The 15259-nt window shown below is 46.9% G+C and overlaps 3 protein-coding genes across 31 annotated transcripts in view; 2 read left to right on the top strand and 1 right to left on the bottom strand.

Annotated features, from left to right (window-relative positions):
- Positions 1–5941, top strand: part of mark3a (MAP/microtubule affinity-regulating kinase 3a) — a 33515-nt gene extending 27574 nt beyond the window's left edge. For 9 of the 26 annotated variants that reach the window (XM_034562796.1, XM_034562799.1, XM_034562797.1 and 6 more), the window contains 2 exons: positions 3590–3634; positions 5165–5941. In XM_034562796.1, coding sequence (XP_034418687.1) covers positions 3590–3634; positions 5165–5510 — 391 coding nt within the window. In that variant the 3' untranslated portion in view covers positions 5511–5941. Of the gene's footprint in view, positions 1–1455; positions 1808–1838; positions 2323–3589; positions 3635–5164 lie in introns of those variants that run through there. The other 17 variants (XM_034562811.1, XM_034562810.1, XM_034562803.1 and 14 more) reach the window with 8 other exon arrangements.
- A 248-nt stretch (positions 5942–6189) lies between these two features.
- On the bottom strand, positions 6190–10519 carry ckba (creatine kinase, brain a). Of its 3 annotated transcripts, none has more exons than XM_034562870.1 (9): positions 10352–10519; positions 8863–9053; positions 8357–8558; positions 7566–7720; positions 7358–7490; positions 7068–7239; positions 6872–6995; positions 6606–6795; positions 6218–6518 (listed from the first exon to the last, which is right to left on the bottom strand). In XM_034562870.1, the coding sequence occupies exons 3-9, from the start codon at positions 8547–8549 to the stop codon at positions 6340–6342; spliced, it is 1146 nt and encodes a 381-aa protein (XP_034418761.1). In that variant the 5' UTR covers positions 8550–8558; positions 8863–9053; positions 10352–10519; the 3' UTR covers positions 6218–6339. The 3 variants fall into 3 exon arrangements, with proteins under 3 accessions (XP_034418763.1, XP_034418761.1, XP_034418762.1); XM_034562871.1 differs by having other exon boundaries at positions 8863–9023; XM_034562872.1 differs by lacking the exons at positions 8863–9053; positions 10352–10519 and having other exon boundaries at positions 6190–6518; positions 7815–8558.
- Positions 9601–15259, top strand: part of trmt61a (tRNA methyltransferase 61A) — a 15590-nt gene continuing 9931 nt past the window's right edge. Inside the window, exons 1-2 of one of the 2 annotated variants that reach the window (XM_034562881.1) lie at positions 9601–9819; positions 11638–11984. In XM_034562881.1, the coding sequence (XP_034418772.1) occupies positions 9716–9819; positions 11638–11984 (451 nt within the window). In that variant the 5' untranslated portion in view covers positions 9601–9715. The remainder of the gene's footprint in view (positions 9820–11637; positions 11985–15259) is intronic. The other variant, XM_034562882.1, reaches the window with a different exon arrangement.

Here is a 15259-nt window from a genome sequence, read left to right as displayed (position 1 = left end):
TTACGTGTTTTAAACTCAAAGTAAATATCTTTTTTTATCCACTGTTACGTGTTTTAAACTCAGAGTAAATATCTTTTTTTAGACCTGTCGGTCGATTCTTTCTTATTTCTTCTGTTTCTCTCTTTTTTTGGGAACGTTTGGTTTTCCTGAACTGGATTTCTGGGCTTTGGTGACTTATTTTAAGAAGAATTTCCCGCATCAGGGTGGTTGTGTTTTTCTTATATAACACAAAACATAAATTATAATAACCAAAAACCATCTTGCGCTCTTTTTTTTTTTTTTAAACTGGTCGGTTTCAGTTCATTTCGTCCCAACTGACACAAATAAAACTCCATGAGAGTAAAAATATTCCTAAAACGGAGATTTTCAAGGAAGCGGAGGAGGTTTTTTGGCCCTCGCAGGTTGCCGTCTGAAGGCTCAGCGGCGCCCTCCGGTGGCCGATTGGTGGTCCGTCGTCTTCATCATCATCATCACCACCATTCTCCCGTCTCACTCTGTGTGTTTGTCTTCATTTTCTAGTACAAGATTATTAAATGAGTTTTAGAAAATCTATGAATAATATAATTAAATATAAATGTATTTATGAGCTTTATAGTTTACATTTAGTCGTCAATCAGTTGGTAATGAAAAGCAATAAATACCGTAAACTGAGTTTATTTTATATTTGAACCTGGTTCAGTCACTGCAACAAATATTTTATTTATTTATTTGTTTTTATTTTCTTGTTTCATCTTTTGGTTCAGAGAAAAAAATTCAACAGTATAAAAGAAAAAAGCAAATCATTGTCAATTTTAGTTTTCTGTTTTTAGCAAAAATCTGCCAAGAAAAAATATAAAATAAAAGTTAATGAAAGTGAAAGATATAGAAATATATAAAATTCAATTATTTAACATTTATATTTCCAAATGTTTTGACATGAAGGCGCTAGAAGAAGAACATTTACCTGCAAAAGTAAAAACATTGATCAGATAAATAAATAATAAAAATAGTCCAGAGATTGTTCCAGTGTTTATAGAAAAATGAAAGTTTCAAAATATAATCGACAACAATAAAGTTTTAGTTAAGTAATAATTATATCGTCATTATTGCTTTTTTTCTTTCCTTTTTTAAAACCTACTGATTTAAATGTAAAGTATAAATCCCATACATTTATTACATTTATTTATGTATTCATTAATTAACGTTATTCAGTTCATATATATATATACATATATATATATATATATATATTTGACTCCATTCGGCATTTTGACCTTCGGTACCTTTTTTAATGCATTCTGGGACTTTAACCAGCGGGTTTGTTGTTTTCCTCCTGGCGGCGTCTTTAGGTTTAGTCACCTCCTCTTCCTCCTCTTCCTCCTCCCCCCCCTCCCCCTCACAGTGTGTGTGTTTTTTGTCTTCCTAACCTTCCTGTGTCCTTTAACCTTTGACCTCTTGCTGCTCTTCCTCTCTCAGGGTCAGTATTGACCCGGCCAAACGGCAGACGGCTAAAACAGGGCCGGCCGTGCCTTCTACGCAGGGAGGAAAGAGCCTTAGTAAGTCTCTGCTCCGCCTGTCCTCCCTCCCTCCCTCCCTCCCTTCCTTCCTCCCTTCCTTCCTTCCTTCCTTCCTTCCTTCCTTCCTTCCTTCCTTCCTTCCTTCCTTCCTTCCTCCTCCTCCTCCTCCCACGCTGGTTTCTTTTCTCATTATTTTTCCCGTCCTCGTGTCCATACATTTTAATATTCTTTCCCTCTTCTCTCTCTCTCTCTCTCTTTTTATTTTATTTTATTTTATTTTATTGTCATGTTTTCCATTTTGAGGAACATTTTTTTCAGATTCCCATTTTTGTATCTTTTCAGATTCAGGAGCGGAAGATATAGAGAGTTGTAGGAAGATGGCGCTCTAGAGTAAGGGTCTGTTTGGTCCCTCCAGGTCCTCCTGTGGACCTGGTCATGTGACTTCCAGCCTCTGGCTGACCCAGGACCTGCTGTCTGTCCTCTTGTCCTCTTGTTGTCCAGTCTTTCGGGCGCTTGGAGTCTCAGCCTGTTGTTGTTGTTGTTGTTTCTGTTCTCCGGGCTGCAGTGCATGCTGGGAGCCCGATAACAATAAACCCGTCCTGTGAGAGGAGCGGGCAGATTTCTGCTTATTTTTAATCTTTTGTAATATTACTCTTTTCTTTTTGCTTTGTAGTGATTCAGAGTTTATTCATTTTTAACCTTGTGGATTAAATGCTCAGTTTGACGTTTTATTTTGATACACGTCAAGAAATAATAATAATAATAATAATATAGTCTGACGAGAAAACAACACAGAAATGCAAGATTTGGTCAAATTGAGCAAAAATAAAATCCCAAATATATATTTATGGGTGTATAAAAATAGGTAACATAATAATAATAATATGTATATAGGAGGTACATGAAACTAGAATAAAAATAAACTATACAAGAGTAATTTAAAGGTGAGACCTAGTTTTGCATTAATAAAACAATAATATAGTAAGACAGTATAACTTATAAACATAATGTACTGTGGAATTCAAGATATAGAATAAGGTTCAATGTAATAATAATAATGTAGTATAATATGTTTTAATTAATTCTTTACCCACAGTGGTCGAATACATGGAGATATTAAATCTAGTAGTAAAGTAGGATATAATGTAGTATAAACTCTTGTACATGTTAAAACAATAACAAGCCAGAAACGTTAAAGAAAAACTTCAGTACTGATAATAATAATAAAACCAAGCAGATCCACTATATTATAAATACTTGATATACATTATTATTTTAAGTTCAGAAGGATCCGTTGAGTCTCCTTCTTTTGAATAATTAAACAATGGAAACGGTATTTTATGACTTTAAAAGTAAACGTAATGTTCAATAAAGCAGTGAAACCCCAGTTTAATGTTAAATATGAAGTTTAATAAGCTTCAGGGTCCCAAAAGCCTCGTAGCCCTTTAAAAAGGAGTGTGTGATAATTAAATATTAACTACATATTCATACTTAAACTCCAACACATTTTCATTATGTTTTAAAGAGTTTATAACATCTACTCTCTCTAGTTACTTAACTGCACAACATTTGCCTATTATTGACTTTAAATCATTAAACCCAAAGAAAGGAATAAAAAGGATCTCGCTTTTGAGACCTTTGAATAAAGCTCCTCCTCCCTCTGAGGCTCCTCCCTCTGAGGCTCCGCCTCCTCCCTCTGAGGCTCCTCCCTCAATCTCCCTTGCCGGCTGGAGTTCATGTTGTTGTTGTTGTTGTTCTGCTGTTTTTGGGTCCAAAGCACCAGTTTCACGAGATGTATTTGTGTTTTTTTCGGTCTTCTGTAAACTTTTGGGTTTTGAGTTTGAAAACATCACTTTTTAAATTTCTTATTATTTTTTCATTCTCACTGGAAGTATAAAAGAAGCAACATCTTCCATTTCTTTGTGTCTTGGTGTTTCCCGTCGGTGTCTCGCTCCTCGTCCACTCGTCACACATTCTCTCTCTTTTTATTCTTTTCTTTTTTTAATGATATTGGAATGACTTCTTGTGCACAATCCACATCTTTCTTCTTCTTTTTGTGCTCCTCTTCCTCGTCTGATCTTCTCGCTCCTCAGAGTCTCAACCGAGTTTGAGAGAAACGGGAGACTTGAGGGCTCAAGGTGAGGCCCCCCCCCCCCCCCCCCCCCCCCCTCCTCATTCTGGGATGTTTGGCTTGTTTTAAAATGTGTTATGTTTGCATGGTGCCCCCCCCCCCCCCCTCCTCATTCTGGGATGTTTGGCTTGTTTTAAAATGTGTTATGTTTGCATGGTGCCCCCCCCCTCCCCCCCTTATTAAAACAGCATGTGTCCGGCCTGAGTTTCCACTACATTCAGTCACAGAGCTGCGAAATACTTAAACCTCAAAGACTCTTTTAACCATCTTGATTAAAATAATACAAAATCAGTTAACAAGATGTTTGAACCCTTTTAAACTCTGTTCTTGGTTTATTTGGGCAAAATATTAAATGTTTTATTTAATTATCTAAGCTTTGTGACTTGACTGTAATGATGCTGCTTGTGGGGGGGTTAAGGGGGGGGAGGGGGTGCATGAGTCCACAAGCTGGAAAGTGTTTGAAGGATCAGTTTCAAGTCGGTTTCATGCTGAGAGTTTGATGACAGAACATAAACAAACATGATGTTTACACGCGTAGACGTTATTGTGTTTGTGTCTCGGACGGATTCATTAATGCTTTAAGAGAATACACTCAAGGAAACCTAAAACAACCACAAAGAGACTAAAACATCGAGAAAGAGACGACAAACGACTACAAAGAGACACAAAACAACTACAAAGAGACACAAAACAACTACAAAGAGACACAAAACGACTACAAAGAGACCAACACATCGAGAAAGAGACGATAAATGACCACAAAGAGACGATAAATGACCACAAAGGGACACAAAACGACTACAAAGAGACTAAAACATCGAGAAAGAGACGACAAATGACCACAAAGAGACACAAAACGACTACAAAGAGACACAAAACAACTACAAAGAGACACTAAACGACTACAAAGAGACCAACACATCGAGAAAGAGACGATAAATGACCACAAAGAGACGATAAATGACCACAAAGGGACACAAAACGACCACAAAGAGACACAAAACGACTACAAAGGGACACAAAACAACCACAAAGAGACACTAAACGACTACAAAGAGACCAACACATCGAGAAAGAGACGATAAATGACCACAAAGGGACACAAAACGACCACAAAGAGACATAAAACGACTACAAAGAGACCAACACATCGAGAAAGAGACTAAACGACCACAAAGAGACGATAAATGACCACAAAACGACCACAAAGAGACACTAAACGACTACAAAGAGACCAACACATCGAGAAAGAGACTAAACGACCACAAAGAGACGATAAATGACCACAAAGAGACACAAAGCGCATGTCTGTCCCCGGAGCTCGTTGTTTCATTCTCTGATGGATCAATATTCTGATCCAACTCTCGGCAAGAAAGCGAAATGAAACCCTCAAAGTTCAAACTGTTCCTTTTTTAAATGTTGCCGAGCTGCTGTGACCGATGCACAACGAGTATTTATTTATTTATTAGTTGTGACAGTCAAAGCAGCTGGTGGTCTGAACTGAACCACTGATCCCTGGTCTGTCTCCTCTCGCCAGTCGCCATGTACCTGGGGATCCGAAGGGGGAAGGTAAAGACGGTAAGCCCCGCTCCCTCCGGTTCACTTGGAGTATGAGGACCACCAGCTCCATGGAGGCCTGCGACATCATGCGGGAGATCCGCAAGGTGCTGGACGCCAACAACTGCGACTACGAGCAGCAGGAGAGCTTCCTGCTGCTCTGCGTCCACGGCGACGGGCGGGCCGAGAACCTGGTCCAGTGGGAGATGGAGGTCTGCAAGCTGCCCCGCCTCTCGCTCAACGGCGTCCGCTTCAAACGGATCTCCGGCTCATCCATCGCTTTCAAAAACATTGCTTCCAAAGTTGCCAACGAGTTAAAGCTATGAGCAAAACAAAAACGACAAAAAAAAGGGGTTTAAAAGTATACATATATATATCTAGAAGTATTTAAGCTGTACAATCATCAAGTAGCAGTTTCCAAATGTCTCCTTTTTTTAAACAAATACAGAGTATGTATTGAATATTATAATGTATAGATTAAGGCTTTTGGCAATAATCACTGAATTACCTACTAATATCTCAGTCGTTAACGAGTTGAATATGATTTGTCATGCTGTGAATGTGGACAAAGAGAAATTTCTAGTCTTTATTTATTTTATCTATCTTTCTTTTTTTTCCTCCTGGAGGGAAAAAGAAAAGAAAAATAATTAAAAAATTACGTAGCGTTTTGTTTTCCAGTGTAAATAATGCTTCACTGAACATGTTTTGTATTTGGTTGAAGGGTCACTCGTCTGCATTAAAGTGTAACTGCAACGTCTACGCTGGTCATTCAGGAAATGAGACCCGATTACACGAAGGGTTAAACACTAGAAACCAGCTGGTCCTCGTCATCTGGACAGGAAGTGCTTCATGACTAGAAACATTTCACATTACCGGTCGGAGTCGAACTCGCAGACCTCATTTTTCATAAATGTTGAAGGTGCTGCATTCAGGGCCCCATGTTTTTATCATCTTCAGCTCAGTCACGAAACATAACGTGTCACAAGGAATCAAACAAGTGGAAACCAAACTTTTCTTTGTATTTTATTTCCATCCTCACAGGAACAGTTTCGTCTTAAATACACAAACAAGTCCAAACGGTACGGAGTGCATTTCAGGGACAGAGTCAGACATTCATTCAGACGGGTGAGGGGGGGTCTGGGGGTCTGGGGGGGTCTACTTCTGGGCGGGCATGATGTCATCGATGGACTGGCCCTTCTCCAGCTTCTTCTCCATCTCCACCAGCAGCTTGACTCCATCCACCACCATCTGCACCAGCTCCACCTCGGAGAAGCCCAGCCGGTCGGCGTTGGAGATGTCAAAGACTCCGCCCACAGCGGCCGTGTCGACGCCCCCTGAAGGAGACAGAAGGTTCAGAGTCACGACGTGAAGGTTAAATACAGAAATGCAGACGTTAGTGGAATCAAAAGGAATATACGAACCAGTTCCACGTTTCTGGAGCCTCAGCTTCTTGAGAACTTCCTCAAACTTGGCGTTTTTGCTCATGTTGGGCAGCTTCACGTGCACGCCGGCACGCAGGCCGGTGCCCAGGTTGGAGGGGCAGGTGAGGACGTAGCCCAGGTGCTCGTTCCACATGAAGGCGTGGTTCCTCTCCTTGAACAGGGTCTCGATCTACACAAAGAGGAGGATCAGGTCTCTGAAACACTCTTTGGGGTCATGTGAACTCCCACTGAGGGTGACCTCTGACCTTGGTGAGCCCGGTGCAGAAGCGATTGAACACTTCCTTCATGTTGCCGCCCTTCTGCATGGAGATCACTCGGAGGTGGTCCTCCTCGTTCACCCACACCAGGAAGGTCTTGTTGTCGTTGTGCCTGGAGACAGAAACAATGAGTTACTCTCTCCAGAGGGCAGCCGCCACAGCGCCGTGCGGGGCGGGGCCTCACCAGATGCCCCTGGCGTCGGGCCAGTCGCGGCCCATCCCGGAGGACAGCAGCAGAGGAGACACCGGCTTGTCGAACAGGAAGTGGTCGTCGATGAGCTGCTGCTGCTCGGCGTCAGTCATGTTCTTCAGGGCGTAGTACTTCCCGTTCAGGTCTCCGCTCAGGGAGGCCAGCGCTGCGGGGAGAGAAGCATGTCATGTTCTGCTCTAAGCTGTGGCTCCTCGTTCTGCCACCAGAGGGCGCCGCAGCACAAAGCCTTTCACTCCACGCAGCACGTCCACCATCTGCTTCACCTTCGATGGAGAGCTTCTCCACGGCGCGACGCTCTCCTCGGCTGCAGTGAGGCGGCAGGCAGAAGCCGCGGACGCTGCGGCCCGTTCGGACTCGGGAGCTCAGGACGTAGTCGGGGTCGAGGTCGTCGCCACCCTGAGGACACACGGGTTAGTTCAACCCCAGAGGAATGACAGGCGGGCAGGTCACATGACCAGAGGGCTGCAGTACCTTCAGGTTGCTGGAGGTGAGGTCCGTCTTGTGCTTGTCGGAGGGCTTGTAGCCTCCGTGGCGGTCCTCGATCACGGGGTCCAGCAGCTCCTTGAAGACCTCGTACGTCTCCTCGTCTCCTGCCACGCAGCCCACGGTCATGATGAAGGGGTGGCCTGCGCACAAGGTCAACGGGGTCACACGGGCCCGACGGACAGCCTGACTAACATCCTCACTGCCTCAACGTGCTCTGTGACTGCGCTACTGTACCCGGGTTGTCAACCCCTGTCTGAATGACACCGTCTACGGTGAAGCCATTGGGTGTCGCCCGCTCCCTCAGCTGCCTGTACATGGCCGGGGTTAAGTACTTGGCCATGTGGTTGTTGTGCTGACTGAGATCTGGGAAGTCTTCCTCGGCCGACGGCCTCTTGGCCATAGTCGCAGAACTAAACAGAAACACAGCCTGCAGGGTGAGGAGGAGGAGGAGGAGGAGCAGGAGGAGGAGGAGGAGGAGCAGGAGGAGGAGGAGGAGGAGGAAGAGCAGGAGGAGCAGGAGGAGGCCTACACTGCAGCAGGCCCAGGGTCACCTGACTCCTGACAGATTACCCTCAGTGTGGGTTATACAACAGCAGATTATCAGCTGCCGCCTGCATTCATTATGCAACGCTCCTAATCTTTAACATTTGCTATAAAGCTGCTGCGCACTGAAGATGGGGGAGATGGGGGGGGCTCACTGACTGCCTCCACATGAAGGTTTATCCCTTGCCAAGGTCACGGTGCAGGGAGCTGCTCCATGCGGCTCCGGTCCGTACCTGGGTTGTCCACCCCGGTCTGGATGATGTCATCCAGGGTGAAGCCGCTGGGGGTCTGCTTGCTCCGCAGCCGCTCGTACAGCGCGGCCGTCAGCACCTTGGACATGTGGTTGTTGTGCTTGCTGAGGTCCGGGTACTCCTCCTCAGAGGAGAACTTCATCTTCACCTGGTTGTGCGCGTCACCGAAAGGCATGGCTGATCCCTGGGGGGGGGGGGGGGGGGGCAGCTCGTGAGACGACGACATTTACCACAGAAAAATGCAGCAGATGCATTTTATAGTAAATCTTACACGCATCGTTTGATTTGATTATTTATATTATGTTATATTATTTTATATTACTACACCGACGTAAATAAATCTGACAGATGACGTTAATCTTTTTACATAAAGGCCTCCGGTCGGTCTCCACCGAGCAGCGGCCCGGTTCTCGGTTAGAAATAGATGATAAAGAGCCCACCCGCCCGGTGCGGTGCCGGGCTCCCGTTAAATGAACCGTGCGTCGTACCTGTTGTCGTGTTTGAGGACTACCGGGGCTGGAGACAAATATCCCTATTGTTCCGACCGACGAGCTCACAAACAGCAGCGCGTCCGAGCAGATCTCCGGTCAGGCTGGCGGCTCCAGATGGTGATTTATAGGAGCGCGTCTCTGCTCCCATTGGTCGGAATCTGCAGTCTATTCATTTAATTGGACGCTCTCTGGGGGGGAGGGGGGGAGGGGGGGGGGGGGGGGGGGGCTCCGTCCGCATCCACGGATTACACAACGAATTCAATTCGTAAAAAGCATCCAGTCCAGTTTATTTTGTATAAGATTATTAACATGCTTTACCAAATATAATGTTGAATTCAGTGGCACTGAAGGAAGTGACAACACATACATGTCTGTAAATAACTATAATCAGCTAACTAAACATCACAAATGTACATACAAATCACGTGAAATGTAAATATGAAATAAAAATGGGCACCGACAACAAGAGTAAAATTCTCCACATGAAAGCATCAGTACTTTTAATCTAACAATTATATTATTATTATTATTATATACACATCTTTTTGCATAAATTTTATTTTGCATATTTTTAGTATTTTAATATATTTCTTTTACCTTTTTTTACTCAAATTAAATAATAACTACAACACTTAATTTATTTCACATTATCTGAGTACACGTTCCACCACTGTCCAAAGAAAAGTGGGTTATATGTATTTATTTATTTATGCCTATTATTTATATTTTATTATTACAAAAGGCTACATCAGGAGGAAACGCCTGGGGGAGATTTCGTAGTTCAGGAAGTATAATTCCACTTCCGCTCGCGTCTCCTCCACTTCCGGTGAAAACAACCCCCCACGTGTGCATGAGGGGAACGCGTGCACGTGCAACGGCCTTTAGGAGCAGGCATCCCCGTTTACCGGCCAACGGCTGCTCGGTTGAACCCGCGCAGACTTCGCGAGACCGTAGGTGAACCGTCCGCCAACGGCCGCTTTGCTGCGCGTGCGCCCTGGCCGGCCGGCTAACGTGTTAGCATGTAAGCTAGTTAGCAGCGTCAAACGGTGACGTCGGTGACGTCAGTTAGTTTGAGCTGCGCTGTCAGACGTTTCTGCTCTGGGACGTTTCTTTAGGTTTGATTTAAAGGTCAAAGTGTTTTATTGTTATTATTTAGAAATTAAAGTTACTTATAATTTAAGTGCATTAAAATAAAGCCGGTAGCTTAACCTCCGTGTTTTAAATGGCCGCTAACGTAACGTCAGTTGGGAGCAGCCTCTCTTCACTAACGTCAAATAAAAGACCATTAAATGTGTTTTAAACTTTAAAGTCTGTTTCTCCAGCGACTTGTTTCCCCTTAGTTTAATCCGAGCCTAACTAACCCCAAGTTAAGGTAAACCCTGAATTAACTCTGGGCCCAATAGTGGAAATAAACACTATTTAAAGGGGAAACAGACCCCAAGAAACAACATAAATATAACAATAATCATTGATTAATATAACTTACATATTCTCAATGTTATCCGTTGGTGGAGCAGCAACGTGAAGTCCTTCTCTCTCTGAGGGGTAGCTAGGTTAACTACTTCAACCAGCGTTGGTAGAATAAAACCACTTATTCTACAACGGGTCTGTTTGTTTTCAATTACCAGTTAACGTTAGTGCACGTGGGACTTGAACGCAACACCACTGACACTGTCCGAGTGGCACAGAAAGACCTTAACAAGGAACACAGGAGGAAAGAGCAGCGCTAAAGAAACATTTAGTGGAATATGAATATATATATATAAGGGAGAAATAAAGCAAATGTGTAAAATAATTTAATTTTAACGTTTAATACTAATACATTTTTAGGATTGAGATCATAAAGAGTAATTAGTAAGTAAGCGAAGAAGTCGAAATAGTGGTTTGAAATGGTGCAAAATATTTATTAAAAAAAACAATCTTATGAACACATTTGAAACATCACAGGGGTCTCCATTCTCTCTCCTGACCACCAGGGGGCGACTCCTCTGGTTGTATAGAAGTCTACGCTTCATGTGTCAAAGCTTCATTCTCTCTCCTGACCACCAGGGGGCGACTCCTCTGGTTGTATAGAAGTCTATGCTTCATGTGTCAAAGCTGCATTCTCTCTCCTGACCACCAGGGGGCGACTCCTCTGGTTGTATAGAAGTCTATGCTTCATGTGTTAAAGCTGCATTCTCTCTACTGACCACCAGGGGGCGACTCCTCTGGTTGTATAGAAGCCTATGCTTCATGTGTTAAAGCTGCACTCTCTCTACTGACCACCAGGGGGCGACTCCTCTGGTTGTATAGAAGTCTATGCTTCATGTGTTAAAGCTGCATTCTCTCTCCTGACCACCAGGGGGCGACTCCTCTGGTTGTATAGAAGCCTATGCTTCATGTGTTAAAGCTCCATTCTCTCTTCTGACCACCAGGGGGCGACTCCTCTGGTTGTATAGAAGTCTATGCTTCATGTGTTAAAGCTGCATTCTCTCTCCTGACCACCAAGGGGCGACTCCTCTGGTTGTATAGAAGCCTATGCTTCATGTGTTAAAGCTGCATTATCTCTCCTGACCACCAGGGGGCGACTCCTCTGGTTGTATAGAAGTCTATGCTTCATGTGTTAAAGCTGCATTCTCTATCCTGACCACCAGGGGGCGACTCCTCTGGTTGTATAGAAGTCTATGCTTCATGTGTTAAAGCTGCATTCTCTCTACTGACCACCAGGGGGCGACTCCTCTGGTTGTATAGAAGTCTATGCTTCATGTATTAAATGTCAATTCCCCGTCTCAGACCGACGGTGCTCGCCATGAGCTTTGTGGAGTACTCAGACCTCATCCAGGACGGGGACGTCGCCATCGTCTACCTGGGCCCCGAATCCATGATGCCGGTGAAGGTGAAGCAGGGCGCCCAGACGCAGACGCGCTACGGGGTCATCCGCCACTCCTCGGACCTGATCGGTCGGCGCTACGGGTCGAAGGTCACCTGCAGCAAAGGCGGGTGGGTCTACGTGCTCCACATGACGCCCGAGCTGTGGACGGTCAACCTGCCGCACCGCACGCAGATCCTCTACACCACCGACATCGCCACCATCACCATGATGCTGGAGCTGAAGCCGGGGGCCGTGGTCTGCGAGTCCGGTGAGGCACAGAAAGATCTTAACAAGGAACACGAGGGACGTAAAGAGCAGCGCTAAAGAAACTGAAAATAAGATAAAATATGTTTCGATACAAAATACGTTTTTTTTTTGTGTCGTAGACGTCATCGCGGCGTCGCTTGTGTTGTCGTTAATGAAGCCTCGAGTTCAGCTTTTTGGCCGCCGCCATCTTTGATTTTTGCAACCAGTGAACAGGAAGTGACCGTATCTGGACTGAGGTGGAGTGATGTAGAGACCTGTCAATCACCTTGTAGCCCCGCCCTAAAGCATCCCCTGCTTTATGGTCTGTTTGACTCTAAATGACCATAATTTACTAAATGAACATCACGCTGTATTGAAGAAGACTTGAAACTAGAGATTGAGACCAAAAACTAATGTTTACAATGTTTACTGAGGGAATACATCAAGTATTTTTTCTTCAACTTAAACTCTTATAAAAAAAGCTTCTTGGGTCTTCTAGAAATGCATCGTCACGAAGCTTAGAGATATAAACATGTGATCTTATAGAATACGATTCATTAAACTAACCAACCGGATATAAAGGAGTTAAAATACAACATGGGATATAATAACACAGGCAGAAGCATTTAGTACTTTTCATACGTTCACTACATTTAGCTGAGTACTTGTGTATTAAATGCAGAGTACTACTCAGTGGTAGTACTGAAGGAGAGCCTCTGAACACTCCTCCTGTTCCAGTGGGGGATGGGATGCTTAATGCAGCCTGTATTTCCTCCTCTAGTCTCCCACTGCAGCTTTAAGAAGCGCTTGATTTTAAGTTCACACCTTTCTGAGTCACATGTTCAGCTCCACAGAGCCTCAGCTGGGGAGCTTGAACATCATGTGACGGCTCGCAGATGTGCCCCAGACGTTATGTAAGGCACTCCTTCAGCACCCCCCCCCCCCAGGCTGAGAGCAGTGTAGCTGTAGCTGTAGCTGCACTCCCCCCCCCCCTGGGCGAGGGTGCTCTAGCTGCATCCCCCCCAAGGGGTGGGTGTGTGTGTGTGTGTGTGTGTGTGTGTGTGTGTGTGTGTGTGTGTGTGTGTGTGTGTGTGTGTGTGTGTGTGTGTGTGTGTGTGTGTGTGTGTGTGTGTGTGTGTGTGTGTGTGTGTGTGTGTGTGTGTGTGTGTGTGTGTGTGTGTGTGTGTGTGTGTGTGTGTGTGTGTGTGTGTGTGTGTGTGTGTGTGTGTGCGCGTGCGCGCATCACGTGGACGAGTCACCTTGAGGGTTGGAGGTTGAACATTTCCTCCATGTTTTATTCATTTTCACTCGGCAGATGCTCCCTGTAACCTGAGGGGGCACATGTAGGACCAGTCCTGGTCCACCACGAGGGCAGAAACAGACCCCCAGTTTGTGCTTATGCAGCGAGTGGTTTTTAATAAGTAGGATGCACGATGCAGCATGCGCTGACCTCGTGTTGATTACCATAAACTCTCAAACCAACACAGGCTTCATCCTTCAGTTGTTAATGTGTCTTAACGTGGGCTGAAGGGGACCAGCGTCTCCTTTGGGTGACGAGTCCCATGAAGGGGGCCGGCGTCTCCTTTGGGTGACGAGTCCCATGAAGGGGACCGGCGTCTCCTTTGGGTGACGAGTCCCATGAAGGGGACCAGCGTCTCCTTTGGGTGAAGAGTCCTCTGAAGGGGACCGGCGTCTCCTTTGGGTGACGAGTCCTCTGAAGGGGACCGGCGTCTCCTTTGGGTGACGAGTCCCATGAAGGGGACCGGCGTCTCCTTTGGGTGACGAGTCCCATGAAGGGGACCGGCGTCTCCTTTGGGTGACGAGTCCCATGAAGGGGACCAGCGTCTCCTTTGGGTGAAGAGTCCTCTGAAGGGGACCGGCGTCTCCTTTGGGTGACGAGTCCCACGAAGGGGACCGGCGTCTCCTTTGGGGGACGAGTCCCATGAAGGGGACCGGCGTCTCCTTTGGGTGACGAGTCCCATGAAGGGGACCGGCGTCTCCTTTGGGTGACGAGTCCTCTGAAGGGGACCGGCGTCTCCTTTGGGTGACGAGTCCCATGAAGGGGACCGGCGTCTCCTTTGGGTGACGAGTCCCATGAAGGGGACCAGCGTCTCCTTTGGGTGAAGAGTCCTCTGAAGGGGACCGGCGTCTCCTTTGGGTGACGAGTCCCACGAAGGGGACCGGCGTCTCCTTTGGGGGACGAGTCCCACGAAGGGGACCGGCGTCTCCTTTGGGTGACGAGTCCCCCGAAGGGGACCGGCGTCTCCTTTGGGTGACGAGTCCCATGAAGGGGACCGGCGTCTCCTTTGGGTGACGAGTCCCATGAAGGGGACCGGCGTCTCCTTTGGGTGACGAGTCCTCTGAAGGGGACCGGCGTCTCCTTTGGGTGAAGAGTCCTCTGAAGGGGACCGGCGTCTCCTTTGGGTGAAGAGTCCTCTGAAGGGGACCGGCGTCTCCTTTGGGTGACGAGTCCTCTGAAGGGGACCGGCGTCTCCTTTGGGTGACGAGTCCCATGAAGGGGACCGGCGTCTCCTTTGGGTGACGAGTCCCATGAAGGGGACCAGCGTCTCCTTTGGGTGAAGAGTCCTCTGAAGGGGACCGGCGTCTCCTTTGGGTGACGAGTCCCACGAAGGGGACCGGCGTCTCCTTTGGGGGACGAGTCCCACGAAGGGGACCGGCGTCTCCTTTGGGTGACGAGTCCCCCGAAGGGGACCGGCGTCTCCTTTGGGTGACGAGTCCTATGAAGGGGACCGGCGTCTCCTTTGGGTGACGAGTCCCATGAAGGGGACCGGCGTCTCCTTTGGGTGACGAGTCCTCTGAAGGGGACCGGCGTCTCCTTTGGGTGACGAGTCCTCTGAAGGGGACCGGCGTCTCCTTTGGGGGACCGGCGTCTCCTTTGGGTGACGAGTCCCATGAAGGGGACCGGCGTCTCCTTTGGGTGACGAGTCCCACGAAGGGGACCGGCGTCTCCTTTGGGTGAAGAGTCCCACGAAGGGGACCGGCGTCTCCTTTGGGGGACGAGTCCCACGAAGGGGACCGGCGTCTCCTTTGGGGGACGAGTCCCACGAAGGGGACCGGCGTCTCCTTTGGGGGACGAGTCCCACGAAGGGGACCGGCGTCTCCTTTGGGTGACGAGTCCCACGAAGGGGACCGGCGTCTCCTTTGGGTGACGAGTCCCACGAAGGGGACCGGCGTCTCCTTTGGGTGACGAGTCCTCCGAAGGGGACCGGCGTCTCCTTTGGGTGACGAGTCCTCCGAAGGGGACCGGCGTCTCCTTTGGGGGACAAGTCCCCCGAA

The sequence above is a fragment of the Cyclopterus lumpus genome, chromosome 22, assembly GCF_009769545.1.
Source record: "Cyclopterus lumpus isolate fCycLum1 chromosome 22, fCycLum1.pri, whole genome shotgun sequence".
NCBI classification, from domain to species: Eukaryota; Metazoa; Chordata; class Actinopteri; order Perciformes; family Cyclopteridae; genus Cyclopterus; species Cyclopterus lumpus.
Note: the sequence above shows the minus strand (reverse complement) of the source record. Positions and strands in the feature narration are given on the sequence as shown.